The sequence below is a fragment of the Nanorana parkeri genome, unplaced genomic scaffold, assembly GCF_000935625.1.
Source record: "Nanorana parkeri isolate BGI_ZX_2015 unplaced genomic scaffold, ASM93562v1 scaffold2171, whole genome shotgun sequence".
Taxonomy (NCBI): domain Eukaryota; kingdom Metazoa; phylum Chordata; class Amphibia; order Anura; family Dicroglossidae; genus Nanorana; species Nanorana parkeri.
Window position 1 is genome coordinate 93,360 of NW_017308439.1, and position 14,170 is coordinate 107,529.

The following is a 14,170-nucleotide window of genomic DNA, read 5'->3' on the forward strand; positions in this document are numbered from 1 at the left end:
CACTCTTTTTTTAACCTTTTTATCTCCTTGGAAACGGGATGCTTCTGATCTATTTATTCTCAGAAATATTCGTAGCACACTCATCAGCAGCCTGCACACAGGGAGGGGGAGTCAAGCAAGAGAAGTTTCTAACCGTATCTGTGTTTATGTGCCCCTATTCTCCAAGAAGAACCAGTCAGTGCTAAAGTTTTCTTGAGTGAGCTAGTAACATTACCATGATAGGTGGATTGCAGGGAGACAATAAGCATGAAAGAAGACTCTTAAGAAGAAGAGGTGCTCAGATCCCTCATACCCCAGATAGGATGCAGTAGGCTCAGCACAGCATCACATCAGAAAAACAATTTAAAAAGGCAAACTGTGCCACACATACAGACCTGGAACAAAATAATTCACTTTTTTTTTTTCCTGGACAAAGAACAAAGCAAAGTAGACTTTTTGTATATAATTTTGTCTGTTCGCTAACTCGTGAATTCAAGAAAGGAGGGCTTAACATATTTCAGACATTCTGGGGAGATTCTCAAAACCTTGCTTTGTCAACCTGCCTGATCCATCAAAAGATACAGAACTGCTGGAACAAAGCAAGCAATAGGAAGACTTTTTCTCTGTTCACAAAGGTTCTATATACCACTTGTTACAGAATTTGATTCAGAATAAGTTTTTTCACAGAATGCCTTCACCGAGAAGCTCCATGGAGAGGTTGGCTATCGATAAAATAGACTTCATCAACAATTTTATACAATCTGTATAACTCTGCAATAGCCACTACTCAGCAACCACTCGATCTGATCTGTTGCTGGGAAAGGATTGACTTTGGAAATTAAAGGGATTGCTCAATCAATTTTGATGTTGTAATGTGAAATATAGTCGTATTTCCTGAACACGGGACTGCAGAAGAGACAGTGAAAATGAATGTCTCTATCCTGATTTCCTCTTCAGACAGTTACCATCCGGAGTCAATTCTCATCCCGGTGCTTTACTCCCTTATTTTCCTAGTGGGCACAGTGGGCAATAGCCTGGTTCTGGCGGTGCTGCTGAGAAATGGAAAGATAAATAACACCACCAATCTTTTTATCTTGAACTTAGGCGTGGCGGACCTGTGCTTCATTATTTTCTGTGTGCCGTTTCAAGCCACCATCTACACCCTGGACAGCTGGGTCTTTGGCCCCTTCATGTGCAAAGCTGTACACTTCTTCATATACCTCACCATGTATGCCTCTAGCTTCACCCTGACCACTGTGTCACTTGACAGGTAAGATAAGGTCTTTTTTTAGAGTTCGACTAAGCAAAAATTATAGTAGTTGTAAGGATAATATAGGCAATATTTTTTATGTTAAAACATACAGTATGGAAAACTGATTTTAAGGAAACTGACCCAAATTTGGTAAATCACTTCATAAATTTGTTCCATAATTTAAAGGGGAAGTTCATTTTTCTCATCACTTTTCTCAAAACATATGACTATATTTGAAAGAGTATGTCCAGCCAAAACTTTTTTTTTCTACAGTTATGGATACAGTAGGGAATGATTTGACAGCCATATAAAACCATAAAATAGAAAAAGCACATCAAGGTGTCACTTTGACAAAGGGGTCCTGAGGCTCCGGGAACGTTAGTGGAAGAACATATTTTTTTCACTTTTTCTTTGTCACCTGTCTTGTTGTGCCTTCAATAAACAACTGAGGCTCATTATGGGCTTTTTTCTAATTTATCTTTATTTTATGATATGATTTTATAATACTGTATCACCAGTATTCATGCTCTCCCTAGCAGTGGCATTCAGGGTCAGGTCCTGGATGGATTTGTCTATAGCCAATAAAAACTGATAGGGGTTCTAATCTTTCTCTTCTGTGCTGAAAATAGGATTTTTATTTCTGTTTAATTTGATGTTGTTGAAGAATTTTCGTTACGTCCCATGTGGTGAAACCAATGTCATTGTGACCGTCAGGCATTCTAATCCTTCCCCACTCCAAATTCAAAGCTTAAAAAAAAAGAATGTGTCAGAATGCACTATATAACTATTGAAAAACTAAGGTTGGGCTGGCAATCACTTCTCTAATTAGACATAGTAACATATTTTCAAGCCTTTTGCACAACCAGCTCTTCCAATGCAATGTAAACTTTAATCCAGTTATGGACATGCTGAATAATAATCTGCAGTGTCCTGACACAGAACAATTGCACTTTCCTGATCTCCTATGATTACATGGCAATGAATAAAAAAGGAAATGTGAGTTTTATGAGTACCTTAATCTGCTCTTCTACACTGCGAGATGTATAAGATTCGTTTTAAGTGGCTTGACAATACCTGTCAGTCACCTTAAACATATGAAACGATTGCCTGTGGTTTCCAGTTTGAAACTTAGGATGGTATTGAATGAGTGTTTTTGCTGCAGCATTCTAGAAATAGACAATTTCTTTTTTCGTCAAAGACATTTTTCCTATGATTGAATCCATACTGCATCTGTTGATGACTTGTGGCTTCAAATCAACTCTGCAAGTTGCATCACAGCAGACTGTTAATTACTGTAGATTTAAGCACCAGGACTCAAGAGCCAAAGATTGTGTCAGAAACTGGCCAGAGAGGGATGGAACATTGTATCTTTAAAGCATATATTGACCCTAAAACAAATATTTAATATATTGCAGCTAACCAATCCTTCAAGTGACACTAAACTCAGGAGTTATATCTTAAAAGTGCATTCAAGTGCCTTAACTATTAACAAAAATGTATCTTATTTGAGCATCACTTGTAGATCCTCAAATAATCTCTCAATTGGTGCTGACACTGTCCTTCCTTCTGGAGGGTGGCTACTTTTGTTCCCCATGGTCCCTGTGTGTGTTGTAAAGTAGCCACCACTCCAAGCTTGCTCACGTGGTGGTCTACAGTCTCATGTTTAATTTACTAATTTGTATCGAGATTGTAGTCCATTACTGGAGCGAGCTTGGGGTGATGGCTACTTTTCACCAGCTACTTGGTTGCTGTTGGTCACAACTCCCATTTTAATGCTCCCTTTTTCCACTTTGAAAGCAGAGCTTTGCATTAGAACATCTTTCAGGATTTAGTTGCTGTCTGTGCCCCCATTGGGAAGATTTACCCTTACTTGCTGTCCCAGTCACAGGGTGTCACAGGACAAGAAGTGATGAGACATATATATCGAAAACCGTGTTGGAAAGAGGAAGACATGTTGTTTTTTTTTACTTACCGTATTTTTCGATCCATAAGACGCACTTTTTTCCCCCTAAAAGGAGGGGGAAAATGTGTCTGCGTCTTATGGAGCGAATCCCGACGCCCGAGACATGTAGTGTCGGGCGCCGGGCGAGTAGTGCTTTGTACATTTAGCTCTGCTAAAGCACTCATATTAAAAGCGAGCAGCGATCGAGATCACCATAGAGTAGACCAAGAACGGACGTTCTTCGTCTGCTCTGTGTGATCACTGAGACCGTGGCGCTGTAATCACTAACTGCAGCTTCTGTCACAGCTTCTGTCACAGAAGCTACGGTCTTTCGAGTGCTCCATAAGGCGCACCGGACCTCCCTGCGTCCTATGGTCCGGTGCGTCTTATGGAACGCAAAATACGGTACTTGTCTTCCTGCCCCGATGACACCCACCCTGCCTCATTTCTTTTCCTCGTGTACCTGGAACAGGAAGTCAGGGGAAATCTTCCCAGTAAGGACAAAGAAATTGACAGAGGGTTTGTATTGTACTTAGTCTATCGAAATCAAGAAAAGTTTTGGCTGGAGACAGAGGCATATCTACAGAAAATAGCACCTCTGGCAAGCACTGAAATTCCGAACCTGTCCACAATCTTCAGTCTATTATCTTAAATGGTATTCATTTAGCATGACCTAAAAAAGCAATGTTTTGGAACCTCACAGAGTCCCTCCGTCAGGCAAAATGTCAGAAACTCAAAGTGCTAAACATTCTTAAATACCCAGTGAAGTTAACCAAAAAAATTAGGCAAAATAGACAAAAACAGTAAAACACTACCCAGTGATGTCATAATGATGTCATATTACCTCCACTGACAGAATGAATGTCACAACAATAAAGCTATAACCAAAAATCTACACGCATAGATTTCCAAATGAACTTTCCTATGAAAGATCTTTCATTCAACTTTCTATTAGTTGATGGGGTCAGATTGATGATACTTTTTGACCGCCATTCGTCAAGTGTCTGATGGTAAAGAAAGGTCTTTCAATCAGAAATCTACTAGTGTATGGCCAGCTTAACAAAACTGTGCACCTATAGCTTGTATCATCTATTCCATGTCCACATATGTGGTCTCATGTATTCACCTATCATGAATCATGGCTCTATTCCATGTTGCCTGGTGGTCTAGTGGTAATCCCTGGTGGACTAGGAGTTAGTAGCACCTTAGAACAGTGCACCAGATACTCAGTGTGCCCAACGTGCCAGAGAAGAGGTAGGTGTGTTGCCTGTCAGCCAATCAGCTCACTCCTGGCATTCTACATCAGGAGGCTTAGATGGCTGGACAGCACATGGCAGAATGGCTGACGGGAGGAGACAGGCAGGCAACTGAAGGAGGCGGGTGCAGAGCTAAATTCTGGGAAGGGAGGCAGCAAGTCATTGGTTAGTTGCTAGGATGCTGAGTGATCCTAGCAACCAACCAATAACTTGTTACCTCCCTGCCTTTCCCAGCATTCCACGTGCCAACCATTTGGCAGCTGGTGGTTGGTTGCTAGGAGCAAGGCAGTCCTAGAAACTTACCAGTAGCAGTGGTGGGAGTTAAATAATGACAGCAGCAGTCAGCTGTCTCTGTTGCCATTAGAAATCATGGGGCACCATACAGCCTAGGTGACAGGGCTCCCCTTGTGGATGTACCCCCTATCAGTGACCCTGAAGTCACATACAGAGTAGGTACAATGAAACATGAAAACACACAAAAGAAAGATGCCTATTTTGCATGTCAATGCAGGAGTGATGTACAGTAACCAAAAACAACCAGAGCAACCAATCAGAAATTAGTCCTCACCAAGTCTGCAACAGAAAATCTGCTTAACAGCTATAGGCCACTGACACTGACCATCCACTTCTTTGAACAGTGTAAAAAAGGCTAAACACTGTGTGAATTTCATCCGGTTCTTGATGAACTGGCTGGGTATAGCACAGTGGGTGCCCTTGGTTGCAGTGGCGTAACCAGAGTTATGGGCGCCCGGGGCAAGTGACCCCCCCGCACCCCCGGTTGTTACGCCACTGCTTGGTTGCATCCCTCGATCAGCTGATTGAAGGAGCAGCCCAGATAGCAAGGATAACTTGCCACAAACTTGTGGCAGGGTTAAACTGTAATTCTTGTTAACTTGCTGCACACATTCCTGGCAAGTTGTAGACTTGCAGAACACTTGCAGCACAAGTTCTAGTTGACACTTTTCGAATTTGTAGCAAATTTGCTTGGCAAGTCTACAGCAAGAGTCCTGCAGGTCTTGGCAAGAGCGATGCAAGTGTACAGCACTTTTACAAAGCACGTTGATCTGGAGACTTGCAATGCAGACTTGCTGTAATTGTGCAACAAAATTGTGAAGCTTGGCAAGTCTAGCAATAGTTTAGCAAGTCATTTTCAAACTTGCAGCTCAATTGCTTGCTATCTGGGAGGTCAGAAAATTTACACCCGAACGGAGTTTGCAGTCAATCAGCTGCAAAATCTGTTTGGGTATTCTAACAGTGGCTGCAGAGCCATTTGCCCTGCAAATCTTTCTGAATGTTCGCTCTGTGCAAACAAATGCAAAAATTAAAGTTCTTAGATATAATTTTCATTCCAGCTTGAATGTATGTAATGTAATACTGCATTTGGCCACTAGATGGAGATGAAGAGCATAGGAAATATCTATTTATTTCTTGTGCTCCTCAGCTCCATCCAGTAACCATAATGCAGTCTGAAGCCTCCTCTTTAAGGTGCTCCTAGTCACACACTCGCCTCCTCCATGCATAATGCAATGTTTAAAGGGACTGCCCAGAGCGTCAAAAAGAGGAGAGTAATGGAGCCTGCTGGAGCGGGTTTAAGGTAAGTAATATCTCCTCTTCTTGTATGCCATGAGCTAACAAGCATTTAACCCTTGATGTGCTGGGTGAGTGTCACTGCAACATTTTTTCTTTGACGTGTTCCCGACTTTAAAAATATAAAGAATGGCTTTTGAAATTGACATATTAGAGGTTATATAAGATGTTCGTGGTCAGAAAAGAAACTGAGATCAGTCACAAGTTGTTCCTATATATTGATAGTGTAATGCGTTTGTAGCGCCCTAGTGGAAAGGGTGCTATTCAATTTAGTGATTGTCAGACTGTATGTGGTCTGATACTAATTTGTAGTCTGGGTTCATTTGGCTTTCCCCTCAACAATCTATCATTGCTTGCCATCTGTCTGCTGCTAGAGGTACTCCAGGGTGTGCACTGGTCACAGAACAGAGCAACCAATGGGATTGCTATGAGTGCATATCCCCTCCCCAGACAATCACTGTTGAACGATGGCCAGTGGTGCATGCTGGGAGAGGAGATAAATACTCGGGGTGGACCATGGTAGCTCTCTCTTCCTCACCCGGGCCCAGCCTGTGGGGTGGCTGCCATGGATTGCCTGAGATGGCTAGGCCTAAAGCCTGGGGACTAGCCATGTGAAGACCCTGGAGCCTGGTGGCAGCAGGCCCAGTGGGTAATACTAATCCTGGATGATCCTAAGGCTCCATTCACACCTGAGCGTCTGTCCGCACGTATTCAGCTGTACGGATACATGCGGAGCCGCTCTAAACAGAGAATACAATGCACTTTAATGTGCATCGTTCAGACTATAGCGGGGGCCACGTGGTACGAAACCACCCGACCCTCGGAATAGTGCAAGCGCGATAATCCGGCAGATTCCGCGCGTTTGCGGCTATTAAATCCGTGTGGATGTCAAAATATTAGCGTTTTCGTCCCGCACGGTCTTTCGCATGGAAAACTATGCAGGAAACGCAAACGCTATATGTGAATGGAGCCTAACCCTTCTCCTCTCTCCCTGAAGTTCTGCAATGAAACCATCATAACTACAGTCTGGAACTCACTTCAATCGATCACCAGAAAGTGCTGATGGGCAAAGCAAAGGAATGTATCCCTAGACAAGAAGAATTCAGAGTTGGCGTAACCCATAGCAATCGACTCGAGTACTCAAGGTGAGCTGGTGTGCTGTGGATCCATGATAGAGGTTTCTTATACAGGTGAAACTCGAATAATTAGAATATCGTGCAAAAGTTCATTTATTTCACTAATGCAACTTAAAAGGTGAAACTAATATATGAGATAGACTCATTACATGCAAAGCAAGATAGTTCAAGCCGTGATTTGTCATAATTGTGATGATTATGGCTTACAGCTCATGAAAACCCCAAATCCACAATCTCAGAAAATTAGAATATTGTGAAAAGGTGCAATATTCTAGGCTCAAAGTGTCCCACTCTAATCAGCTAATTAAGCCATAACACCTGCAAAGGGTTCCTGAGCCTTTAAATGGTCTCTCAGTCTGGTTCAGTAGGAATCACAATCATGGGAAAGACTGCTGACCTGACAGTTGTGCAGAAAACCATAATTGACACCCTCCATAAGGAGGGAAAGCCTCAAAAGGTAATTGCAAAAGAAGTTGGATGTTCCCAAAGTGCTGTATCAAAGCACATTAATAGAAAGTTATGTGGAACGGAAAAGTGTGGAAGAAAAAGGTGCACAAGCAGCAGGGATGACCGCAGCCTGGACAGGATTGTCAGGAAAAGGCCATTCAAAAGTGTTGGGGACTTTCACAAGGAGTGGACTGAGGCTGGAGTCAGTGCATCAAGAGCCACCACACACAGACAGATCCTGGACATGAGCTTCAAATGTCGTATTCCTCTTGTCAAGCCACTACTGAACAACAAACAATGTCAGAATGATCTTTAATGGACTAATGAAATGAAAGATGAAATAAATATAATAACAATTTCAATTTAGCTGTCAAGTAATGTTCAGTTAATGATACTTGTCTATAATCATGTAAAAGCGCCTGAGATTTATAGATTGGTAATCACACTAAATGGTCCTTAATAAAGCATATTTACAGCAATCGAGAATCACTGAACACATGATTCACGTTTATGTGATTGCAACATGAATAATTAGAGAGAGATTTCTTTCCATTACCATTAACATTGTATAGCAGACAGTAATTAGGGAGTGACACAGAGATCAATAGCTCAATCGTTCCATGTAATTTGTGAACAAAGCACTTTAGGAGGTATTACCATTGAAAGATGAACTAGGGATGTTTGCAATTTTTTTCATTTTTAAGGCTAAACTTAATTCAGAAGTTTACAGGCACACATTAATGCTGCTCTGTATTCAATAATACATCAAGAAATGTATTTTTTATATAAGCAATGTAAGTACCTGAATTCGACATAGTTTCATCCTTTTGCAGCCTACTGTACAGAGAGGGCAAAGGAGAAGCAGCACAAGAAGCCGATCATGTGTGCTGCAGTGGGAGGAGCAGAGAGATGAGCTCATCAGCATGCTGCTTCTCTTTTCAATGCCATTCACAGTGTGGGAGCGGAGTGGACTTGAAGGCAAAATGGCAGCAGAGAAAGACTAGGTCCCCTCTCCTGTTAGAAATGGGCTGGGCTGTGTGGCAGAGCTGTGCAAATATTATTATTATTATTATTATTATTAAAATACAGGATTTCAAATATCAGAGCTTGATGGACAGAAATTAATCTCTTTTGGCAAGTAAAACAGCCCCTCCATATGTATTCTATCTGTGAATTTAGCTATTGAAACCCGGACACAGCATTCAAAACCCAGACTGTCCGGGTGAATCCTGGACAGGTGGCAACCTTATGCCCTACAGTGATGCCTGGATAAACACAATAAGTGCTGAGCAGGTAGACAGTGCTAGCTGTACAAACGTTTTTTTACATTTAATATAGTTATATAGAAAAGAGCATGACTATAAAAAAAATCGCAGTACTTTCAACCATAAAATGATAATAGAAAAAAAATAGTTTTTATTGTATTGTCAAGTGTCAACCATAAGCATATAATTGAGAGAGTCATTGGTAGAAGTAGAATAATGTTATCCAATATGCCTCCAGTCCTGGGAATATTTCCACATTAGTTCACCTCATGATATGTATTGTTCAGTGCTGTAGTAAGAGTTGTATTATGAATAGAGATGGACCGATGCCGGTTTTTCGGTATCAAGTACGAGTACTGATATTTTTTTCCTGGTACTCGTCGATACCGAATAGCGATATCGAAAGTCCCATTAAGGAAGCCAGGCGGCATGTAATGACTTGCCACCTGGCTTCCTGATTACCTGTGAAGCCAGGCAGCATGTAAGGACTCCACGATTAGCAGGGAAACCGTCTCCATGTTCCCTTGTCACCAGGTGACGAGACAGCATCGAGCCGGCTTTCTGGCCAATCAGGAAGCCGGGCGCCGTGTAATGATGTGTTGCCCGGCTTCCTGATTGCTCAAGAAGCTGGCAAATCAGGAAGCCGGGCACCATGTCATTACACGGTGCCCGGCTTAGCAGGGGAGCTGTCTCCATGATCCCTGACGAGGGAGCCTGAAACCAGCTCTCTGGCCAATAAGAAAGCCGGGGGGTGTAATGACACGCTGCCGGGCTTCCTGATTGGCCGGGAAGCTTAAGTATCAGGCCAGGCATCGGAGCATTTGGGCAAGTAACAGTACTCGCCCTAATACTCGGCACGATACCGATACTAGTATCGATGCATCCCTAATTATTATACAATTGAAACCTCATATTGATTAGCGCGATGTGGTTCCTTCCAGATAGGTAAGGTGCACCAGCCAAGTATACGAAAATAGTTAGGATGGAAACTGGTCATAGAAATTAGAAATTAAGAGAGGGGGAAAAAGTGTTATGACAAGAAAATGTGAATTGGGGGAATCTGGGGATAAAAAGTTTAGGAAGAAAGGAGAGAAGAAACAAAGAACTGCCACACATAAAGTGATTGTTAGTTTGCATCTTTACAAGTAAGGTTTATTATGTAAATGAACTCTTTTCTGTTTGATATGGTAATGGACCCATGCCTGATCACAAATGTGAGTAAAGTAAAGTAAATCTTTTTAGCAATGTGGTTTATTTTTTCAAATCAAGGAATATCCATTCTTCTCCAATGAAGCATTGTCCATTTTTCTGGACCAGCAGTTTAGGAATGTTGGTAAAAGATTCATAGAGAACCCCTGAAGTACTCTTCCAACCTGTTATCATTCGTAGTTGTTTTGCTTTATCTTAGAGTTGATTAAACAAGAACTGAACATGTTCTAGTCCACTCACCTTTCCACTGTGAATTTATTCTTCAGTTCCCTTTCCTTTGCCTCTTGAAATTTTTAATCATTGGTTCATCTGTAGTCTTATACAAGGGAGTTGATGTTTAGTTCTCTGGGTACAAACAAATTTTTTCAAACATTGTCATATGTCTGAGAATCATCCATTTATGCCCAGGTATAATTATAAAGTGTTTAATCTCCAGGTATTCACATAATTGGGTTTGACATTGACTTGTCATTTAAACTTGTAAAGTATTGTGTTGTCCTGTTCACAAAAAAAGGACACAGAGATGGGGTTACTTAAGGCCACATGCTCAGGAATTTATCTGAGAACTCTACTGAGATAGCTTAAGTTTATCTAGAGTGGAGTCCCTAGCCCTACGATTAAGAGTTGTTGGTGATCTCGGTCCTTCATAAAGCTGATTTCAGGGAGGCAAGAGAAAGTTTTCATGCTTGGACAAACCAGTCTTTTTAGGATCAATGTCTTTAATATTCCACAATCCTTATGCAAGAGCTCACTAAATAATTTCTGATATTTATAAAAGCCATTCCTCCATTGTCCTTGGGTAGTATAAACTAATTCGCATAGTTTCAGGAGGGTATCTCTTGCTAGAGCTTTTAGTGTCATTTGAATAATATACAATAATTTCAGAAGTATTGAGTAATTCCGAAGAAAGGCAAGAGGTTTGGGGAAGATAAATATTAAGGACTGTTAAATATGAGTAGGGGATTTTTCACTATATGTAGTGCAATGCTAGAGTGCTTTCAAGAATTTGAAATGAGAAACCCTAAGTTGGGATTAAAAAAAAGAGCACATAATCAACAAATTATGTTATTTTGTATTGTTCTTGGTTTATTTTACTACCATGAATGTCTGGGTTTTGTTGAGCTGATCTCCAAAAATGTATAGGATTAGGATAAATCATAAATGTTAATATAATAATGGGCACCCTTGGTGGGTATTGTTTTGTTGCATGATTCTGAAAGTATCCCATTCACTCTTATTCTTGCATTGGGATAAGAAACTAGTAAACATAATCTACAACCTAATATTGAGCCTGAGACAAAATGTTGCAATCGGGGATAGGAGAAGGCCCTCAACAGTGGAAATGATAAGACTGTATACAGTATAATATTTATTGTTTTCGGGTGTTGTCCCTGTCCTTCCTTCCACAAACTAACTCCACTTGGGCAAACAAAATGATTTGGGGTAAAATAGGAACCTCTTTGCTAGCATTTGTGTGTACATTTTGGTATCTATGTTTTGTAGCAAAGAAGGATGTTATGTTTTTCCTAGGTAAGACCACTGTGTGTGTTTGGGACAACTTATAGGATCAGTTTACCTTAGGGTTTAACATGAGACACAGTCATGTCGCAACACTTCCAATAAAAATTCATTCCCTTTATGCTGTTCATATTTCTTAGAAATATCATTGTTTAAAAATCAAAGAAAATGGTACTCAGACACATCCTGTTTTGTTAATTGGGTAGTTGTAAGTGCTATAGTGGGGTTATTGAGCATAGAAAATCTATGCATTTTTCCTAAGGAAAATTAAGTGAATGTATTATTGTAATACAAGATTTACTACAGTATTATATATATTGGAGGAAAAGGTATGTAAATATTTGCCACTGAATTATTCATTACTGTTTTAACAGGTATCTTGCAATACGTTATCCATTGCGTTCCCGGGAATTGCGCACACCCAAGAATGCCCTGATGGCTATCACACTCATTTGGAGCTTGTCCTTGATCTTTTCTGGACCTTATCTCAGCTACTATCAGGAATTTCAGTTGGCTAATCTAACTGTCTGCCACCCAGTCTGGCAAATCTCCCATCGCAAGACCATGGACCTTTGTACGTTTGTCTTCAGCTATGTCATTCCTGTGCTGATTCTCAGTCTCACTTATGCCCGTACCATAAGATACCTCTGGACATCTGTAGACCCTATTGAAGGCATGTCAGAATCCAAGAGGGCTAAGAGAAGAGTGACTCGCATGATCATCATTGTTGCTGTCTTGTTCTGCTTGTGTTGGCTTCCCCACCACTTGGTCATTCTTTGTGTCTGGTTTGGATACTTTCCCCTTAATAACTTTACATATGCCCTACGTATCCTCTCACACCTGGTGTCTTATGCCAATTCTTGTGTTAATCCCGTGGTGTATGCTTTGGTCTCTAAGCACTTCCGAAAGGGGTTCCGAAAAATATTTCGCTGTCTGCTGTTGCGTCAGAGGGCAGCTAATAAGATCCATGTGGTCCCTGCTGTCCATGCTGGTGTCAGCACTTTAGAGGTGGCATGCACAGAAGTGACTCAATTAAGTGAGGGCCCCTTGCATTGCTCTGCCTGTTGTCAGGATCCGGGGAGTCCTTGGGAGGAGACAGAGGGACCTGGAGATAAAAGGGGCCCAGCATTCCTCAGCTTTAATATTACATAGACAACAGCGACATGGTGAAGAGACACACAATAGTAATACACTAAGCTATGCTTATGCAAGATTTTGGATTCGAAATCAAGGCATCACCATGCTGTAATTAAGCAACTATTCATATAGCGCATAACATGATAAAAAGTGCAATAAATAATAATAAATCAAGTAAACAATGTCTAACCCCACTGAACATCCAAAAGCTGATATTTGGTTGCTTACATAAGGTTATTATACATAGTTTAAATATCAATTGTTACAATTTAAAATCAACCACAACAAGGGAAGGCTGCATATGGTAATTTCCAATTACTTTTTCAGCATGATGTTAAATAAGGCTCTATGTAAAGAAGTTGGTCTTTTTATAATGTTATCATAGAGGTGCACTTTCAGTGCAGATTTTTTAGACATTGTTGTTACTGTAGCCTGCCTAAAAAGAAAATCAGACACTGTGCACCATTTAAAGAGATCAGTGTCCCCCCTTTGGCTTACAGCCTTCTAGCTTCTCTCTATATGATACTGTGCCTTCCCTGGCCCACAACAGAAAGGGCTCTTGGGAGGCAGGAGGTGGGTATAGTGTTTATGCCCACCTCTTGTGGAATCCAGACACTGATTTTTCAGCAATATAGAAGGATGTCACGAGAACCCAGTACAGTGTGCTAAGGAAATACTTAAAATCAAAGCAAATCTATGGGGGTGGGGGATTCTAAATTGGCATTTACTGTAAATGGCAGATATTTCCAAGTTCTAGCTAACTGCCTCCCCTGTAGAACATCCCAGGACCTTCAAAACCTAGTAGAATGTTTTGTAAAATAGTTACTAACCAATCTTTCTGTTCCTTTGTCCCTCTCTCTTGCTATATGCCTTACTATTGGTTAGTAGCCACCACCTAACCTCACAGTGGTGGGCCAACAATAAAGCACACAAGAAAATGGTGAGCAGGACCAGTGGCAGCAGCCAGGAAGATTGGCTGGCAATTATATTACAGACCACCCTGGGTTTTAGGGATTATAAGACTCGTAGAGAAGCAAAAGCAGCCTACAGGTCCCTTGAATTACCTTCCGTTTATAGTAAGTGGTAGGGTTGCAGAGATACCAAGTACAGTACTCGGTACAAGTACGAGTACATGTACCGATACTTTTGAGCTCCAAGACTACACTAGAAAAAAAATCAAAAGTTAGGAGGCAGCTGTCATTTGTAAGGAGCACACGGGGCTCCTGGGATTAGTACATCTCTATTTTAATGAATTATTTTGTTTTTATAAATATAAATAAAGGGATGCACAGATACCAGTTTTGTGAGTACGAGTACTGGTACTTGCCGAGTACTTACAAGTACGAGTACTGATACATTTTTGTTTATTGTCATGTGACAGTTTTTCTAAAACAATACAGACTAATGATTTCAGGACAGTGGTGGAGCACCAGAGCCAGGTC

General features: G+C 41.0%; 1 protein-coding gene across 1 annotated transcript; it reads left to right on the forward strand.

Annotated features, from left to right (window-relative positions):
* Positions 1–905: 905 nt before the first annotated feature.
* Positions 906–12,743, forward strand: GALR2 (galanin receptor 2). Its single transcript, XM_018572921.1, has 2 exons — positions 906–1,249; positions 11,966–12,743. The coding sequence occupies exons 1-2, from the start codon at positions 906–908 to the stop codon at positions 12,741–12,743; spliced, it is 1,122 nt and encodes a 373-aa protein (XP_018428423.1).
* Positions 12,744–14,170: the final 1,427 nt, after the last annotated feature.